General features: G+C 39.4%; 1 protein-coding gene across 1 annotated transcript in view; it reads right to left on the reverse strand.

Annotated features, from left to right (window-relative positions):
- Positions 1-20,305, reverse strand: part of AIG1 (androgen induced 1) — a gene marked incomplete at both ends in the record, with an annotated part of 118,581 nt that overhangs the window by 9,205 nt on the left and 89,071 nt on the right. The window contains one exon of the mRNA XM_079549927.1: positions 3,438-3,553. Within this exon, the coding sequence (XP_079406053.1) occupies positions 3,438-3,553 (116 nt within the window). The remainder of the gene's footprint in view (positions 1-3,437; positions 3,554-20,305) is intronic.

Below are 20,305 nucleotides of genomic sequence, written 5' to 3' on the forward strand. Positions count from 1 at the left end.
CAGATTCATTTCTTTTATTCATTCAAGAAGAATTCAGCAAATCATCCCATGTAAATGCTTTCCCTCAACAAATCTACAGAGCTCTCACAAAGTCACTTAAACTTTATTTTCAAAGAAAGGTTTAAAGATACCTAAGATATTTAATTAGATGTATCAAAGAATGAATCAAGTCCAAGCTTGGCACACATGGAGGCAAGTCCTAGTGGATTTGAGATAGCAACAAGAGAGCAGACCAAGTCTTTTGATCCCAAATATGTAGCCTACCAATTATGTGAGCAGTGGAGTCAGTCAGATTCTTAGGGTCTGTTTATTTGGCATCCTCAAGCACTCAAAAGCAGATGGAACAAGAAAGCAATTTTAAATAAATGTGTTCATCTCAGTTTATTCTAGGGACATATTAGGCTCTGATATTAGTTGCCATGAGGTCATTCGTATTGCAAGGAGCAACACATTTCTGGCTCTTTTCTGTTCCTTGACAACCAACTCCATACTCTTATTGGCAGTATTTTCTGGTAGTACTGGCAAACTCCTAGGATTTCTTAGTACAGTCTAGATTTAACAATTCAGTACAAATTATGACTTTTCCAAGCCATAGTAAATAAAGCCAATTGGTCTTTCCCATCTTATCCCATGGCCTAGATCCTTAAAGTCCATGTGTGGAGTGCAACAGGCAACACAGGTCTGTGAATGTTGTGCCTGGGCACAGTTCCTTGAAAGCAATGCAGAGTTCTTCTTCACAGGCAGTGAGTGCATGAACTAAGTGTGCCTGCCCAAACGCTCTCCTGACTGAAGGGATAGAATTTAAAAGAAAAAAGAAAAGAAAAGAAAAAATAGAAAAAGTTTTTACTCTTTTACTCTTCAAGATCAAATAATACATATAATAGATCTCTGAATATTGTTTAGGTGATATCAAGTTATTTAGCTATATTATTCTAACTTTTGTGATTCTATTCAGAATTGTTTGTCTGTTTTCTCATTTATCAGACATACAAAATAAAAACTCCCCATTTCACTGTCCCTTCCATACAAGAAAGATTCAGCTGCACATGAAACAAACCAGAAGCTCTTCCCTACCTACACTTGAAAATATGCATTAACAAAATGTATATGCCTTTATAATACAAAATGAGACTTGATACATAAATTGTGCAGTACAGTAAGAAGGTTTCATCTGTGGTGGGAAGAGTTCAAAATTCAGTGGTAAAACATTAAGAACATATGATTAGCAACTTTCTCAATTTTATATTGAGAAAGCTTCAGAGAAAACAGTACTGCTGAGGGAAAAATGACACAGCAGACTTCTGACTTTAAGGTCAAAAAATATAAACCAAGAACTATGCACCAGCAGGGGATCTGAGGGCAAAGATGCAAAGGAAGGAAGTTCCAAAAGGCTGCATGTAAGTAGGTCATTTGCAGGTGTCATCTCTTTCTAATGCACCACGCTAACATTGAGGGGTCTAAAGTGTGCAAGGGCAGCAAATCCTAATTATATAATTACAAATTCTCTAAATGATTATGGTAATTAATTCTGTGATTACCTAGCAGTAGGAAGATGGTGAAAACTAGCTGTGAAATGTAGGCACACTCTGAGGTGGATTAAAAAAAACCACTCTTTTCATTCTTTTTCTTGGTTTCTGTGAACACCAGATACACTGTATTGATATCAATGAAACAAGACTTAGCTTGCAGTTTCAGCCAAATCTTAGACAGAGGCTTCAATAACATTGCAGGCTGAAGACGCAGTACTTGCAGATGGTACTGTGCAGTCTGTGTCTCCCTCTGGTCTTCCCCATAAGAAGACCAAAATCTCTTTCATAAACATGGAAGGAGGGTAAGGACTGTAACTGCAAATTTTAGCAGGATGACCTTTAGATAGAATAAACCATTGTCTCACACCATTTTCTGAGGAATTACAACTTGGAAGAAGGCAAATTGCTTGAGAGCAGGCCTAACATTAAGCAAAAGCAAAGGGAGATGACAGTAGCCTGTAACTGGATATCTGCTTAGTAGTTAAGTATCTTTTTCCTGTGCTTTATTTGTCCTAAAAGTTCATTTTACATTATACTTATAGCTGTAGGATGTAGATACACTGTATTAGGCAGGATCAAGGCATGTGAGTATCACACCAATAATGTAGCAGTTTCTTAAGACATCTCTGGTTTTATTTCACTTACAGACTAGACTGCTTCAATTTTCTGTTTTATTGAATGCTATCCCACGTGTCTACTCAGGTGATTATGAGAAAACAGGCACTATCACCAGGTCAGATCACACGTACAACAACTCGGCCATCCAATCTCTAGGCATCTTCAGAGGAAGGTGGTAAATAAACAGCTGTTATGCATTACCATATATGAGTTAAAAGAACACCCTTTCTCCTGAATAAATCATTACATCCTTTTATGTATGAGACTGTCCTTATCTTAAAATTGCAAATATCATTCTTATTTAAGAAGGATATGTGTTTGTAAATGTAAATGGCAGAATGACTAGCAACGTGGGACACAGCATCGCACTTCAGCTGGATTACCATCGTTTTATGATCACTTGATGTTGTTGATGTGTATGAATAACAGCTTTTTTTTTTTATTGGACCAAGGAGAAATGTTGCATAGTTTGTTTGCAAGAAATGTTGCAAAGTCTGTGTTCCTCTCTCATTAGTCAGACCTCACTTGACTGGTCAAAAAAAAAGTATTATCCATGGTTTTGGAAAACATCCCCTGAGCTGAGGGAAGGTTGTTGTGATCTGAGAAGAAGTAAACAGGAGGTCATGAAATGTATGTGGAAAGGATAGACAATATATGGCATCAAAAGAGCACTGTTAGCAAAACAAAGGTTTAGTGAAAGATGCAATGTCAGAATGACCGAAGCAGATTAACTTTGTCACATAAGACATAACGATTTTAATGTTGCATAAGAAAGGTTATTGCTGTTTGGTTTTTTCACAAGCATTTGCATTTTTTTAAATAAACTGCAACGTTTGGATTACCAGCTTATTCTGCAATCAGTTTTACAGAAAGAATTTATGAACTAGTAAAAGAAAAAAAGGCAGCATTCTATCTATTCTGTTGCCGTGTAAATACTAATGCAGGAAATCATTTGCCTATTCCCAATTTTATTTGATAGAACAAACCCCTAAGCAATAAAACCAAGGTCCAAGAAAAACATTTAGCTTGAAAAAAAAGGTCAAAAAATGTACTCTTGGAAAGACCACTGCTTACATGGGATTGTTCAACGAATTCCTGTTGTGTGAGGTTTGGCATATACTTTCTAAAAATATAAGCATCTGGGGAAACCAGACAAAGCCCAGGTCTTGGACCAAACGAGGCATGCAGCATGAATCTGTTAGTGATTATATCCATAATGAAATATGTGCCCAAATTTAGCAGTACAAAACCCCCAATACGATTTGAAAACACAGCATGTACAGCCCTTACCATAAAATATAGCCAACAGCGAAGGTGCACACTGCAGCCAGTCCACAGCTCCTGCTGGGATACTGATGATGTGTTGTTCTCATCTCGATTAATATAAAGGGCAGAACTGTTGTATGCTAAAAAACAAAACAACAGGGGAAAAACAGGTGATACAAATGATTCTCATTACTTTTCCATGCTAGTTTTGCAATAAGAAACTTATTAATAAAAAATGTAAAGACAACTTCTTGATGGTTACCAAGAAAAGGTAAAATGACTCTATAAAGCAGGTCAATAACCCGAGTGCTTAATATTGCTTCTGTAACATCCAATTATTTGAGATGGCAGAGGAAAACTCAGTGAGCAGAGCATGCTTTTCATACTGGCCAAGAATACAAGGGGAATGTTCACTACGTGGAACCAGGATGTGGCATGAAGGGACATGTCCTAAAGGAACTGGGTCTCTGTCCCAGCTCAGCCCTGCAATAGCTCTGTGATCTTTGCCAAATCACTTCAGTTATTTTGACCATTCGATACAAGAGGCAACGCACTTGATTTTCAGAGGCTCTAGGCATGAACAATGCCAAATGAATGAATATAAACATTGGTGTTTAATGCTTCTGAGAATTAGGCTTAAATGTATCTCAACCTGGGTCTTGAAAGCAGGACATATTTTCAAATGATAGCCTCAATACCTTTGTTCCTCCATCTGTAAGGCGGGAACAGTTATCTTTTTTTCGGAAAAGTGTTGTGAATCCTAGTTTGTTAGTTGTGCAAAATGGTTTTAGATTCCCAAATGAAACATATGAAAGTCTATCTCAGTTGCAGCTGGGATGGAATTATCTTCTTCAGAGTGTCTGGTGTGATGCTGTGTTTTGGTTCTATGAGAAAAACAATGTTGATAACACACTGACAGCTATAGTTACTGCAGAGACAAGGCCATTTGCAGCAAAGAGCCCAAGTAGCTGGGAGGGAACAGAATTAGGACAGCTGACTTAAACTGGCCAGAGGGATATTCTATACCATATGACATCAAGTGGAAGGAGTTTTGAAGGGGGTGGGAGTTCATCTCTCTTCTGCTTCTCGGTGAGCTAGCTGGACTTTGGTCAGGGGTGGTGTTATATATGTTGTTATATACATCGATACAAACATACATATTTGTTGTAATTATTATTCTTTTCTCTGTTCTGCTAAATATTTTTATGACAACCCACAAATTCTATGTTGTTTTTCTTAACTCTCCCCCATCCCACTGGGAAGAGGGAGAGAGAACAAACAACTGTGTGCCGCTCAGCCGCCTGCAGGGTTAAACCACAAGAAAGCCAAAGCTATAAAAACCATTTTCAGCCACTTGTCTTTATTCAGCTGTGAAAGTCCTTATTTTGTCATTTTTCCATACACATTCCCTATGCTGTCCCTTCTGAGAAGGTCTGTTCATCCAATTAATGTCAGCAGAATGAAAAATTGCATCTAGCCTGCCCCAACACTTGACATCTAGATCTCAGAGTGCTGGCAAGCATGAAAATATACATCAGCACAAGCATGTAATGAAAAAAAACCCCATAATTTCTGAATATAAAGCTCACCTATAGCTGACATTACTGGGGAGTCCAGAAACATATCCTGCTGTGCCACCTTGCACACATATTGTGTGTGGAAAAGGTTTTGGCTTGTGTTGGCTATAATCTGCCATTAAATATTAGATGGGGACATGTAATTCTGGGGAGTGATGGAGGGCTGGACTGGTGAGTTTGTAGTAGTCACAAGAAAAAGAAGGCAGGATGGACATGAAATAGCATGAAATATCTCTGAATGGATAATAGATTCAAATGAGAGGAAACAGAGTGGGGGTACTGAGCCTTTAACAAGCGTGGAGAAGGAAGAACTGTTTGGCTGGGAAATGATAAGATGATGGAAATGCTCTGGCTCACAGATGTAACATAATTTGAATTGGGTATCTGCACTGATTTTCACTACATTTGTAATTAATGACTGGCATTTGGAGAATGTCAGGTGGATAATACAGCAGTTAGGGGAGCTTTCAATACCTTCATCTTTTAACAACTTCTTCACCCCCATCCCTTTAAACAGCATAGAACAGCATGAACAGAATGCATGGATATTTTACAAGAGGTCAGTGAGAGAGGTGCCACTATTAGAGGAGAGGTCTATTGATGGTGCAGTACCATCAGAGTCCATTAAAAGGGACTGACGGCAATGCAAGACCTGAAGATTCACTTCTAAGCTTGTGCATCTGGATAATAAAGGTCTCTAGACAGAGAACAATATTTCAGGCATAGCTCCCAAAGCCACACAGCACTTGGCTGCTCAAATGTCTCCTGCCCTGGCTCCACAGCCTCTTCAGAGGTGCAAACAGAAGGCAACAAAGACTTTCAAATCCAAAAATCACCCTTGATAACTCCTGTATCGTGTATTCCTGTGATCCAGCTACTTAGTCTTAACTGCTCTTAACATGCATGATGACTGCAGAGCTTATGAACTGCATTTCACAACTGAAATGTTTGTCACTTCAGGTACTTCTTGCCGATGTGCTCTTCACTGATGATAACAACTCAATAGCTTGCCAATTAAAAAGTAGTTAAAATAATTTCACTAACAGCTGTCTAAAACAGAATTCTTTTCTTCTTTCCTTTCTTTTGTGGTTATATAATAAAAGAGGTCATTATTTTCTTAAATTCTGCCCTTTTCTAAAGGTAAGGAAAAAAGAGGATAATGAGCTATAGCACAGAAGAGTTCATGTACAAAACGCTGTCAAAAAGCACAGTGGAATTACAAGTGTGAGGATTAAAAACAGACATGTATCTTTAATGTCAATGAATTACAGCAAATGTATCTGCAAACACTGCAGTTCTAAAAATCCACACTTCAGTTTTAAGCAGTTCTAGTGAAACTGCCACTTAAAAAAGCTATTTCAGATTCTTTACCCCACATTCAAGAAAGACCTAAAATTCCTTTTCTTACATCTCATCTTCTTCAAACCTGAATTTAAAAAACGCAATCTTTTGCAAGCAGGGATACCTACAGTCAAACAGAACCATCTTGAAACACTATGGGGCTGTAAACATCAAACATGAATCAGACTGATCCTGGACAAAGGCCTAGGAAAGGTGAGTAGGGCTCAAATGCACTGGAGTGAAACCCACCAGGAACAGGAAAGCTGCAGAAGGCCAGAAATGCCACACCCTCTATCTTTTTTTGCCACTTGACTTCTAAACAAACATGGACAGCTGGAAGTTGATGATTACAGAGAAAATAACATTGATGCTTCCTTGTTCTGTTTGTTAAAGATCATGAAACGTTGACCAAAGATGCCCAACTTGTATCTCGTTGACTGATCCCATTCAATCATTGTCATGCTTGGTACAGTCCTGGGAAGGACAGCAGAACATTTCTCACCTTGCTTGTCAAATAATCTCTAGGGGCTTACTTAAGGGAAGTATTAGGAAGTTCAAATAACAGGGAGGCTTAATTAGCCACCGTAGCAGAAGCTGAGATTTGGCACCACTTAAAATCTTAAAGGGTAGCTTTATAACTAGAGTATAATGACTAGTACAATACGATAATGGTAGTAAACTGCTAGTACAAACAAGTAATACTACAAGGGTAAGACATTTTTATTACCACAAAAAAAAAAAAAAAAGAGAGAGAGAGAGAGAGAGAGAGAGAGGAGCTTTCGCAGCTCAATATGACTGCTAGGTTTTCAAGCAAACCTTCTCTGCAGAGCAGAAAACTGTAATTTCTTCCCCATTTTGTACTTATTCCTCAGTGCTGCTTCCTGAGTTTTGATCACCTAGAAGGGAGGAAGACATTTGAGTTGCTGCTTCCTGAGGTTTGGTCATCTAGAAGGGAGGAAGACATTTGAGTTGCTGAACCTTCACCTACTGGTAACAATGCATGAAGATAGAGAGGAGTCAGGTTGGTTCATGGAGCCCAGGTGAAATTTGCAGGAAGGATATCACATGGGAAATCTGATCCAGAAAACACTCTGGAGACTGACTGCAAAGGAGCAGCCTCTGAGTAAAGCTGAAATAGCACACTCTGCAAATCCCAGCCGGCAGTTGGGTCAATCCCCCAAACCACTGCGACTGCTTTCTGAGGGAAACTGCTCGAAAGGCACGCTCACTAATGAGTCTTCAAAAAGTACTTTTAAAATATGCCCCATCCTTCACATGTATATATGTGCCTAATGACATATTAGACTAGAAAGTCACATTACAAATAGGCTGCGCAGCTGAAATATTGGCTTGACAAACTGAGATTTGATTGAGGACTGTACTTCTCCATTCTAGGAGTTGCAACTGCAACAGGTAGCTGAAAGAAGAGATTTTATGCAAATGAAGTGCATTAAGAATGAGTTCTGTAATAATCTTTAGACAAATTAAATGCTTGCTCTTGAAAGCCTAATTGTATGCTTTATCTTCCAACTAGCAAGTGCTGTTTTTTTTATCACTGTTTTCATCAGTACTTTGCCTAGCCTTTTTTCGTCCCCTAGCTGTGTTTTGAGAATTTTGAAGCTTTTTAAAAGGTGCTAAATTGATTGCTTTGTGTATTAGTACCCATCCTTGGCAGAACCCATGGCAGTGTGATCTTCCCACTAATTTACCCAGTCCTGAACTGCGAAGACTGTAAGAATAACCCTTAAGACCAGCATCAGTAGGGTGCTATCGTTCCCTCTTTTTCTGAGCTCCCAACCAGATTGTGTTGTTAAATATCTGCTGTGTGTCAGAGTGAAGCAACCCATCTGCATCTCCTTACTGCCAAGGAGTTTGTGCAACACCTTGAGATTAAAGGCGTTACGGAAATAATCAACAAAATAACCCATTCTTCTTAACTTAAAATCACAACCAGTGCATTAATCCTAGAAATCATTACCAGTAGACCTAGAAATATCCACCGTTGTAATCAGCATCATTTGTAGTTTAATAGCAGTAATAAAGCTGCTTTTTCTGCTTGCTCCTGTTGGAGTAAAATGGAGAACCAGATCAGAAGCAGGTAAAACAAGGGGCATGATCATGATTTAGTTGTTGAGAAACTTCTGTGAAAGGAACAGCTGGCAAGTGAGTATTTATGTGTCAGCTGAAGGATGATACCTTCCACCAAGGCAGCCTAATCCATAAAGAGAGCAGCAGGATATCAGAACTGGGCGCATAATAAATTGGAATCCTTGAGTGAGTCTGAATCCTTCTTAGAAGGAAAGCTCTGGTAGCACTTATCCTTTTACAAATGAGAAATTATGACTATTAACTGAGACACACTGAGGCACAGGATGCACTCCAAGGCAGCCACAGACAACTCATTTATTATTATTGTAGGTTGGAGAAAGGAAGAAGTATTCCGTGATCTAAACAAAGACTAATATCATATAATGCCACAAAACACACAAGAGTCAGAGATAATCATTTGTAATGAATCAATATAAGAGTGTTGATGTCTTTGAAAAGAATATTAACACTTCCTTTTCAGTGATACCCCCTCTTTCTCTTTTCTGTAGATAAATACAGTGGGCATGGTATATCTTACTTAACCTGACTTGTACAATTTTATCCACATGTACCTAATGTTCACAGGTTTGTTCTCCTTGTTTCTAACATATGCAGTATATACTACATAATGAAACAGCACTGTCAGTCTGATCTCACCCCAGTGACTGTATTATGCCAAGGAGGCTGTATTTAGGTGTTTATCTATAGAATTTCCACAGTGCCAATCAAAAGTGTTACAGATTCATCCTGCACTTTGGGTCAGGATATCCGTTTTGCAGAAGGGGAAGACAGATGGGAAGCACCGCTCAAGGTCACGTAGGGTAACTATGGAGGAATGAAGGACTCCACCTTATTGCTCAGGTCCAGTCCAGGACATCAGCCTTATTTTCTTTACCTCTGTATAATTCAATATGACTGCTTTCAATGCATGTCACGTACACAGACATCATTAAAACACATGTAAAGTACAATGTCATACAAGTCACCCCTTTGCTGGGATCCCTTAGTCAGGCTTTCTGTTCCTTCAGTGATACACCCAAGCTCCCTACCCAGCTCCCAGCTGCATGCCCCGCGTTACCCTTTGCAGACTTTTATAATACGAAGGCAACCAACACAGCTCAGCTTCTGTGTATTAAGCTGTAGCTGATCAAACTCAGTGAGCCCCAGTTTACTTTCAACCTCAAGTCCTTATTTTTGCCACAAATCACTAGCAAAATGTGCCACTAAGGCTAGCAGTATTAGGCAAATTATTTTTCTACATATTTTGTTCAGCTTATTTGCCGCTTACCGGTTAAACCATTTGCCCCAGAACTTCTTAATCTATCATTTGCAAAAAGGTTTATCCAGGCAAAGAAGTATTTCCTTGTCTCTTACAATTATCCTTAAAATGAATGTTTATAGTTATATATACAGACTTACATGTATCACAAAGATTTAATTTGCATTAATGATTGCCGGGTGTTTATGCAGGTCGTGTTGAAGAAGAGCTAGTAAATTCATTAAGCTTCATCTATTCCTAGCACAAATGTCACTAAAGAAAGCTTGCAGATGTACTTTAGCAATGGTTTAAAACAATTTTATTCATATGGAAAATAGTATTCCCCTTGTTGAAAAGCCAGCTCCTTCCATATCATGAGTTCAGTTACACAGGCCTCAAAAGGAAAAAATAATTTGTATCAAGATGCTCTCTAAATCTCTTCAACTGACTTGAAAAGTTTATCTATAAATTAAATGCGCCGTGTCACATTTCAGTGTTCGGCCTTCTCCCACTGCAAGCGCTAAGGCTTTCACAGAAGGATATTTTTGGCATCATGATAGCAAAAGGATCCTCTTTCTAACCTGAAGACTTTGGACTTTGAGTCTGTCTCTGGTCCAGGACTGATTATTGCTTGTCCTGGGCTTCAGGCCAGTGGGGAAGAAATTTCACATTTGGGAAAATCAATAATCCATTTTTTTGCAATTTCTTTTTCAAATGGTGGTTCTTTGATGCTATTCAGAAATTTAAAATCTTGGAAGTGGTTACTGAAGGAGCTGGATTTATTGGGTGTCGTGCAGGTGAGGTAGCCAAAGGTCAGATTTTGGTCTATCCCATGGTAACTGCAACTTATCTGCAACTTGATTCAGACAGTGAGGGAGGCACTGGCATGTGCAGGAGCACTGGGAAGTGAGGTGGGTTTGCAGGGAAGGCATGGAGTGGGGCCCTGCATTTATTGGGGGACAGCAAGTGTGGCTGGAAACCTTGTTAAGAGGGAAGTGAGTCTGTGCAGGAAAGTTGAAAAGATAGACAGAGGTACATCCTTTCCTGAGTGTCTTCTGGAGCTGCCTCTCATCTGCAAAGGAGGCAGTTAAGCAAAAAGACCAGGGAACATCCTGAACTCAGGTCTTCTGTCACAAAAACACACTGATGTTCCTTTCTTATTTTACTCTACATGATATTATTTAGGAGAACCACTTCAAATGCAATTAGTCCTAAATGCTATTGTTCATGTTAAAACAATTCTTATTTGATTGACAGTAAAAGCCTACACACCATAGTAAAAGCAGCAATGTCAGACGCAAAGGCATTACAACATCTATAAGCTGACCCTTTAAAACCTGACTTGAACCATCAGTCCTGACTTTTGAGACTAGTTACAATAGTGCTTCATCCAAAAAGCATTAGGTTAACGCTGGATCAGGCAATGTTGCCAAACACACCCTGGCATAATTAATCAAGAATATTTCAAAACCAGATCACCTCCAAGAGGTTATTGATTTCCTGTCACAACACATTTTCCTTATGAGGTGCTACAATGCTATGTATCTGAGATGTGCTGGCATGTATTTTTTAGTGACTAAGGCTTGATCTATCTTCCTGGACTCCCGCCACCAGTGCACTGACATCTGCAACTACTCATGTTTGACAGTCTCATGTTTGAGCTATGTGGCTTCCAAGTTGGACGGGATTAGAATAGGAGACTTTCTGAATACTTCAAATGTAATTGAAAGCAGATAAATACAAGGGTCTCAAGAGGGTGGCACACTTTGTACAAATGGTATCACATTAAATCACACATACACATGCTTAGAATGAGAAAGATTGCAGTGTTAACCAGCACAGCATGGAAGAAAGTGTCTGTCCCTGTTCTAAAACATGTATGAATCCTGATAATGTCCCATCTTTCAGAATTCCAAATAAGCTGCATAGCTGAAGCGTGGTTTGGACAAGCATGCAAATGTACACATTCGTAGGAGAAGATAAATGTAAGTGGAGACTGGCAGGTGTTTTGCCTTTTGTTTATGCTTGAACCAAGGCACTCAAGTCTTCTGTGAGCCATCCCTGCTATATGATGAGAGCTGAAGACAACCACACATCACATAATCTCAAGATTATTGTGTAAAATGTCAGCACATAAAAAATATTTTCTCTTAAAGCAAAATTCAACTACATTCTTTACACAAAACATATTTTTATTCACCCATTTTTCTTGGCAAATGTGGAATATTTATCGTGAATATCCTCATCTGTAAAAGTATGCTTGTACATACTAAATACTGTAAGATAGAGGATGTAAATAAAACCAGTGTTAACACTGTTGTACAGTTCATCTTTTATTTTTCCTTTCTTTTTCAGATTTTGAACTCTGCAAAATCAAGCAATCTCACTTTAATGCAGATAATGCAGAGCTTCATAATCTCTTCTAATGGGAAACAGATGGCTATTTCCTGCTGTCAAATACTGATCTGAAGATCACAGTGATCAGAAGCACAAGAGGATCGTTATATTGAACGTATGTGATGTCTAAGGGCTTTATGACAATCAGGTTGCAGTGGACCTGTGGCACCCACAATATTAAAGCTATTAGTTTCTCTGTGTTGTCTTGTAAAACCTGACCTGACTTTTTCTGTTCACTTTAACCGTGATGCGTGTGGTTCTGCTTCCCTCCCTCGCTGCCTCCAGACAGGCTGCTCTCAGGAGGTGATTCTGCATGCCTTTTCTATTTCAGATGTGGAAAGGGAGGAGCTAGAGATGAGATGCAGTTCTACCAGTTTATAGCATTCTTCCGAGCAAGAAGAGAAACAGAACCAGCACATGTGTAAAGGTCAGTGGTAGATGAGGGGAAGAGGCTGCATGTGGAGGAGTGGTCCTGTTGAACGTGATCTGAGAAGTTTTTCAGTTTGGTGATAACTGCAGTATTGTGATGCACTTTTCCAGTATCAGAAATCTTACCCATATTTCCCTACTGCTACAGGGATTCAAGACAGAACTTCCTTTGCAGCACGTGCTCGTACAACTGTAAAATGAGGCAGTTGTAAAGTTTTGGTTCTCTAAGATGTAAGCAGAAAAGGAGAACTGAACTGCCTTGCCCTCCAGGAAAGTCTCCACTGTGCACTTCAGAAATTCCTTTTGTTCAGACCCAAAGTATTTTTTAAGCACAACATAGCCCTGTAATTGTTACCATTTTGTAGCTCAGGACCAGAGAGATGATAGGAAGGCATCAGTTCTGCTTGCAGTTTCCTCATAATTAATGATCACATTGCATGTGATTATATGTTTGAGATGGGAGATGCCTTTCAGGTGGGAACAGACTGGCCAGTCACAAGATGTGTGTCATGTTATCTCTAACTTTGTTTTGTTGCAGCTAAAATACTAAAAGTAGTGGAAGAACTGCAGAGTAAAGCCTCACAAACACGAATGACTGCTACAGACATTTGTTGAAGAGACAGACCAACAAACCTGACATGCCAAACTACTAGTTACACAAGGGCCTTGCAGTGAGGAATAGCATCTGATGGGAAAGGGAAAACACCTTTGATTAAGAGCACCCTAGATTCGCAGCAGCAATGTTTTTCATCTGAAGGGCAATAAGATTGACCTTACTGCTAATGGAAGAACAAGAGAACCCAACTAAGGTCCTGGCGTGGGAACCAGAGTGGCTGGTGGGATGGGCACAGAAAGTGAGTTAAGATGACCTGCTGAAAAAAAACAGGTTAGTTGAGAAAGGCTGGTTAAGACCTCCATGTTCAGAAGCAGAGCAGCAGCCACAGCCACCTCAGCTGCACAAGCTGAAAGACATACCTGGATCTGCAAAAGCTAGGACAACCAAGTGTGAAGAGTACATGGTAGAGAAAGCAAGGATGGAAGCTACTCAGCCAGGCCTGACAAGGAAGACTGAATTAAGGACATTGCAAAGGCATGCCTTGAGGAAAATACTTACCTAATGCTCTTGACGTATTATCACTAGCTTCCTCATGTTACGTTTGGTTTTTAATCCCACCAGTAAGGGTGCCATTGCTTTAAGCCCTGGGAGCCTTAGCCTCCAAGTACCTAAGCACTGCTTACTAGGGACGTGCACATGTGTAATTCACTTCTGCAAATACCTATGTGGGGTCCTGACCCAGTGCTATTTTCAGCAAGAGCAACAAAATGATTGAACCTGGCCCATTTTACTGGCAACAGCACTTGATTAATGGGTTACATGATGTAGGTTGATGCTAGACTGTGAACTTTGGTCCTTTTGTTCCTCCTCCTCTGCTGCAGCTACAACACATTCTTAGTGTGCTACTACACTTTACACCGCAAAAGTGTCTGGCTGTAGACTGGTATTAGTATTTTAATTACTTGACATGTTAGCCTACAAAACTGTGGGGTCTTTTTGTTATCTTTTTAGCCCTAAACTTACTTCTTAAAGCTCTCTCTTAAAGCTAGAATAAAATTAAAACTTAAGGAAAAGATTGGCTTATGGATAAAATGTCTAATACCTGCTGAACTACGAAGAAAGGCTCAAAACTATACTATGGTACTTCAACAAAACTTAAACTTTAGACAGGAAACTGCAGTATATGCATAACACTGCCTTCTTATCTCAGGAATAAGAGTTATCAATTTACCATGTTGCCATTTTACCACAAACAAAAAAATAAAAACAAAGCCAAAAAACTCAGACCTTTCAACAAATGGGCAAGAAGCACTCTGAGAGCCTAGATAACCCCCAGCCACGATGTGATCAGCAGGGATTACCATAATATAACTCCTTATGATGAAGATATCCTTTAGTTTTATTAACAATTAGAACTTTCGATTGTCACTATGCTCTATAAAAAATTCCATTTAACCTTTACCTCATTTCTGTAGAAAGGAGAACAAAACATATGTAAAAATACTTTCTTGGTAAAGAAATGCACAAAGGGAATCTTGTCTACAACAGAGGAAAAGATCCACGATGGATTTTGTTCTGGAATGTGACTGGGCCCAGCCCACACCACCACACCTCTTGGATGTCAGGAGGTCAAGCTCGGAAGAGTCCTGGTGTGAGGTCCACAGCTAGACCAGGGCCTGAAGGTATTGACCTCATCCATTCATGGCAGCAGAAGAAAATCACGTGGATAAAATCCAATAGTTTCAACACCCAATGAAAGTACATTATTTAAAATAGTCTACAATATAGTTTAATAGTTTACAATATTTAAAATAGTTTTATCATTATCATATTTTCATCATTATCATAGTTTTATTATGAGTGCATCTGTCTCTGTAAATGTCAACGTAGACATGCTAGAGGAAACACAAAAAAGCCAGAGGAATATCTGGGCTGCTGCTTGAGAAATTTATTCTTGTTCTGACCTCTCCCTCCTGTTGAAAGGAGAGAGCAGCTGGGAATTAAAACTAATGGTCATCAGCTCCAGGGCAACTTTAGAAGGGGCCATGAATGTAAGCCCAGGTTTGCAGTATGCATCCCAGTGACTTGTGTAATTGGGATTCAAGGATTCATGGCATGCTTTCAGCTAGGCATATCTTTGGAAGCAGAAAGGATGTAACAATACATTAGGGAGCCAGGCAGATCACTATACTACTTGGGAAGGAGTTCCTGGAGTGTTTCCAATCTCCCCTTCCTAAGAAAAGTCACAACACATTTAGAAATAACCACAAGACTGAAAAAGTTAATAGAAACTGGCACTTTGGTATCCTTCTTCAGCAATACTGGTGGATGACCTCATGGTGGCTATGGATGAACCACAAACCTTACTGCCATCTGCACAGCCATTCACTCCCACACAAGAGCAGGGAACCTGGCAAACAGCAGCCAGCCTCTGGTACTCCTGTAATGCAGGGAAACACTGTGTCTTTAAAGAGAACAAAGTGATCAAAACTGTAAGTGATTTGCACACATTACATGAGTGCCAGCACTAAGAACTGCCCTTCTTCAGGAAACCACCTCTACTGATCACTCCCCTTCACCAAGCTAAAAGAAAGCTGTCCCACTCTGCCCAGAGGAGAAGTAGCAGCGAGTGAGGCAGAGTAGCTCTCTCTCAACAGAGTCCCATGCAAGGGCAGGTGGGGGTGCCCTGAATTAACACTCAGGTATGAATTTACTGGTTAGAAGAGCTGGTGACCTCTCTGGTGCAGAGTGAGAAGAACTCCCCACTCTCCACCACATATGCTGGTGGAAATAGAGAGTTCTTCAATGTATGTTAAAGGAGATGGATTGTTTGTTCTTCTTTTTTTTTTTTTTTGCCAAAAAGTGGGGAGTTCTTCTCACTCTGCACCTGAGAGAGGTCACCAGCTCCTCTAACCAGTAAATTCATACCTGAGTGTTAATACACAAATATATTTTTGAGAAATGAAAGTAGTGTGGATTCAGGTTTGCTTTAATCTTGAAAGAAAAAAAACATTTACAAGAAACAACTCTATTTTTCCTCTTAAAATGAAAACAAATAATTAAAGCATTTATTTGTTTTCAACTGAAAAGCCATTTTTCATTAAAAAGTAGCCTGAATTTAGTATGTGACCAGTGCTGGTGGTAAAATAATTGAACAATAATATCGAAAAAATGTCACAGTGTCTACTAGAATTCCTTCATCTAGTGGGACTGAAATACAATTTAAATAGGAGAAAATATTTGGAAGACCTTGCTAAAAGTCATTTTTCATCAAAGACGTTAGCACTCTATTTGTCAAAGCATTTAGAAAGCTCCTTAATTCCGCTGGATTCATTGCTAACACTGCTGACTATGTTGGGACAGTAACAATCTCCTATTTAATAAGAAGCCACATTCTTTCATTTTGGGTGAGGATTTGCAAATGGCAGACTATTCATTCACTTATATATTCCAGATGTATTTAATAGTCTTCAAGCTGCTTGGGGCTGAAAATGAGGAAACAAAAAGTAGATTAACTAGAATATGGCAACAGTTTTCGGTATATTATACCATGCTTTCTGTTTCCTAAGGAGTCTTAAATCACTTAAACCACCATTTTGGTCCCTTGGTGGTATTGAGAGTAGGAAAACCTCTAGCAGTGATTTCATTTGGGAAGAGTCATCAATACCTGAAGCATTCTTTCTCTAACTTTTACCTGTCTTTCCCCTACAAAATTTCTCTTTAGCTTTCTGCTTCCAGCCTCATATTGTCTGGGTGCTGCTCTGCTCCTCTATTTACACTACATTCCCTGGCTCATCCTTCTTAATGCTCTGCACCAGTACCAGCTACATGTGAAGCTGCCTCGTCATTCACAGCCACAGCAAGAAGCAGAATTTCTAAACACAGGGCAGCTATTAAGTCCTCCTAGGAAGAAAGCTCATGGAAGCTGAAGAAGAAGCATTCTTGGTTAAGGATGCTCAGGATTAAAACGTGAGAGGAAATTAAATGGTGAAAAACAAAAAATCAAATCTACCAAGCACCCTTAGGGAACATAAAAGCAGGGAGGCAAAGTGCAGAATCCATCTTAAGAGGCAGTTCTCACTATTAATACAGCACAAACTATTTATGCTCCCTGCTTACTTCTCAATGAGAGATGGGCAAGTTACCTTGCATCACAAGCAGGCATGTGTGAGGCAAAAGCATACAGACAGACAGAGCAGATGGAGAACATATGAGTCAAAGCGTGCTCTGTAAACAGACATTACAGAAGAAGACAGGTGGAATAAAACTACTTTTTATTAAGTGCTCTAAGCCTATTCCTTTAGTATTAGGAAACAGTCCTCGTAAGGAACTCCAAAATATTTGTTTAACTGATTACTTACTGATATAAGGTTCGGGAATCCACACTATAAGATGAAAGTTCAACACTGATAATGATGTTTGTGTAGGATGTATCTTAGCCTAGAGGCTGACACAGTCTGAATACATAACATACGAGCTGTGCATTTCAAAGTGAAGATACACAGCTTTCCAGCATTTTCTCATTTCAATTTCAGCTTTTCATTCTCCCTCAATCTCTTCTTAAGGAAGAATGAAACATGGTGAAAGTTCCTGGATATCACTTCTTTCTCTTTTTTTTTGTTTCTTTCTTTCTTTCTTTCTTTCTTTCTTTCTTTCTTTTTTTGCCTTTAGTGATATGAAAAAGAGAAAACAGGAGAAAGATAAAATGAGAGGAAGAAAACCCATAATGGTAAAAGTCCAAAGCACTGAAATTTAAGTTCCAGTGAAAAAACAGAGATTTAAACAACTATTATGAAAAATAAGTTTCCTCTTGAAGACAGATTTTTTTTTGTCAGAAATAACTTTAATTATTAAGTTTTAGAAACCTTTCAATTATAAAATGCTATCAGTACAAACGTTCAAAAAATTCAAACAAGTTACATAATATACTTCAATTATGGCCATCGTATGTAGATACATTAGTATATCTTATCTGTATGAAACTTCTAGCATTTACAGCTAACAATTCAGCAATCTTAAACGTCAAGTACCTGCAAAATAACACGCTGTTGTTTTCACCATAAGCACATACGTATAAGAACTATGTGGATTGTCTTAAGATCCCTGATGAAGTATTCTGGTTTCTAGAACTACTCTAGCAGAAGGAAATCTCCTGCAAGTTTTTATTAAAGCCTATGTTTAACTACCCTGTAAATGTACATGTCTTTTGGCAGGTCAGGCTTCCACACAAAGATGAAGTCCTCTAAGATTCATTCTGCTTTCCTTCCTCTTTCCTCATGTTTGAATTCTGATGTTTGCTTGCTGACAGGATGAGTTAATTCCAAGTCAGTGTTGCTATATTTTACCTGCCTGAAGAATGGCCAGCAGAGAGGGCCTGTTTTATTTCCTTCAAAGCAATGTTGCCATACTATTATATTGCATTTGATAGCTAGATGACTCTTCCAGTCCATATAGAACTAAAAACAACCGGCCACTCCATGGCTCAAACAATCTTTTTTCACAATGACTGGATTACCTAAACCACTTAGATAACCTTCATGCAGTTTAGATATACAACAGAATTTCGTATAACCACTGTTTTCTGCCAAATGTTATTTTTTAACACTTCCTCCTATGAATCCTAAATCAGTTTTTGTTATTCATCTCACTAACCGTTCATGGATGAATGGCAATTGCTGAATGTCTTAGAAATAACACCTTGAAAATGTCATTCAAATCAATTTTTTTAACAGCATGAGAGGCTAGGAGGTAATTTGCACTTCTTTCATAATAATATTCTATAAGAGGTTCTGTAGTCATCTGCCTTCCTCCGCCTCCTCCAAAAAAGTAAAGGATTATAAATTCATTCTCATTTAGTGCAGCCAAATGTAACAGGCGGAGAAAAACACTACAGATAGAATATACTATGAAGACTGGTAAGCCGTGAGAAAAACCACCTCCACCATTGCCCCTAAATTAACCTGTTCCCTTCGCTCACCAGGCGCTGAAGGATTCTGTAATGCAAGCCTGGAAAGTTTCCTTCCTTCCGTATAGAGCATCCAATGTGCCAGCAGCTCCACAGCTGTCCAAGCCCACACCTTGAATGCTGCCTCCTTCTAACAAGAAGATCTCAGAGCCCTGAGTCTCCCCAAAGGTCACCCACACATGAACAAATCCAGCCAGAGTCTTTCTTCCTGAAAATTCCACTGGTGTATACATCTTAGGGGTTCAGTGATCCTCTCCTGAGTCTCAGATGCTAAAACAGTACTATTGCAGCTCTCCCCTGTCTCTAAAACAAGTACAGATTCAAGGCCCAACACTGGGGCAAACAGATTAGAGATGCTATGGCTAAATGACTGCTTTGTCCTTTCAAGTGTCAACTGGGCAATGAGGAGATACCAGCTAAGAAACTGATAATGTTAGACTAGTCCTGCATCTGACCTTTGAGATCAGTTTCTGGTATTGGTATCATGTCACAAAAGCATCCTAAATCAAAGCAAGAGAGAGGAATGAGTGAAGCAACCAAAACCAAACCATCTCTTTTCATAGTCTACTTAAACTATTGAGAGCAGGGATAAAAAATACTACATCTTTCCTCTAGTCAGACATGCAGAAGAGGTGCGTTCCTGTAAGTCAGTTACTTTCAGGCAAAACCTCTGATAAATCTTATAGCTAAGTGTGGACCCACTTTTTAGCATGACATTTGAACCTAAGCTCTTTGCTTCTTGTGACTTCATAGGAAGGATGCTGGCACCACACAGCCAAGAACACTCAAATTCCCCTCAAGGTGGGTGCTGCATAATTTCTCTCTTACTTCACATGCAGAACAGTGTGCACTTGCCATGAGACTTGGCCTTGCAGGATTTCTGGAGAGCTGGCAAAAATTCTGCTGTATTTTGGTGCTCCCCTAGACCTCCTTGTTGGAAAAGTTCAGTGCTTTTTCAGTTTGAGGAAAGATTATTCTTCCCTTCCATCACACCTAGAAGAAACAAAGCTGAGTTGCAAGCCAAAAAGCTCCAATTGAACCATTCTGAATTCTGTTCTTTAGCACTGTCCACAATGTTTTTGACAGTCTTCAATAAAGGCCTCATGAGCCCAGTTCATGCTCACCTGGTAAGGCACCCTTGGGGTGCCTTGTTACCCATAGCTTGAACATCACTGTGCAGCATCCCTCAAGAAAGACATACCCTAGGCAGAAAGGGAACTTCTCCTGTGCTGAGTTTCTGGGCTGCTGCAGGGATAGTTGTGACCGTCAGGCAGGTCAGGG

The sequence above is a fragment of the Tetrao urogallus genome (genome assembly GCF_951394365.1).
Source record: "Tetrao urogallus genome assembly, chromosome: 2".
NCBI lineage: Eukaryota > Metazoa > Chordata > Aves > Galliformes > Phasianidae > Tetrao > Tetrao urogallus.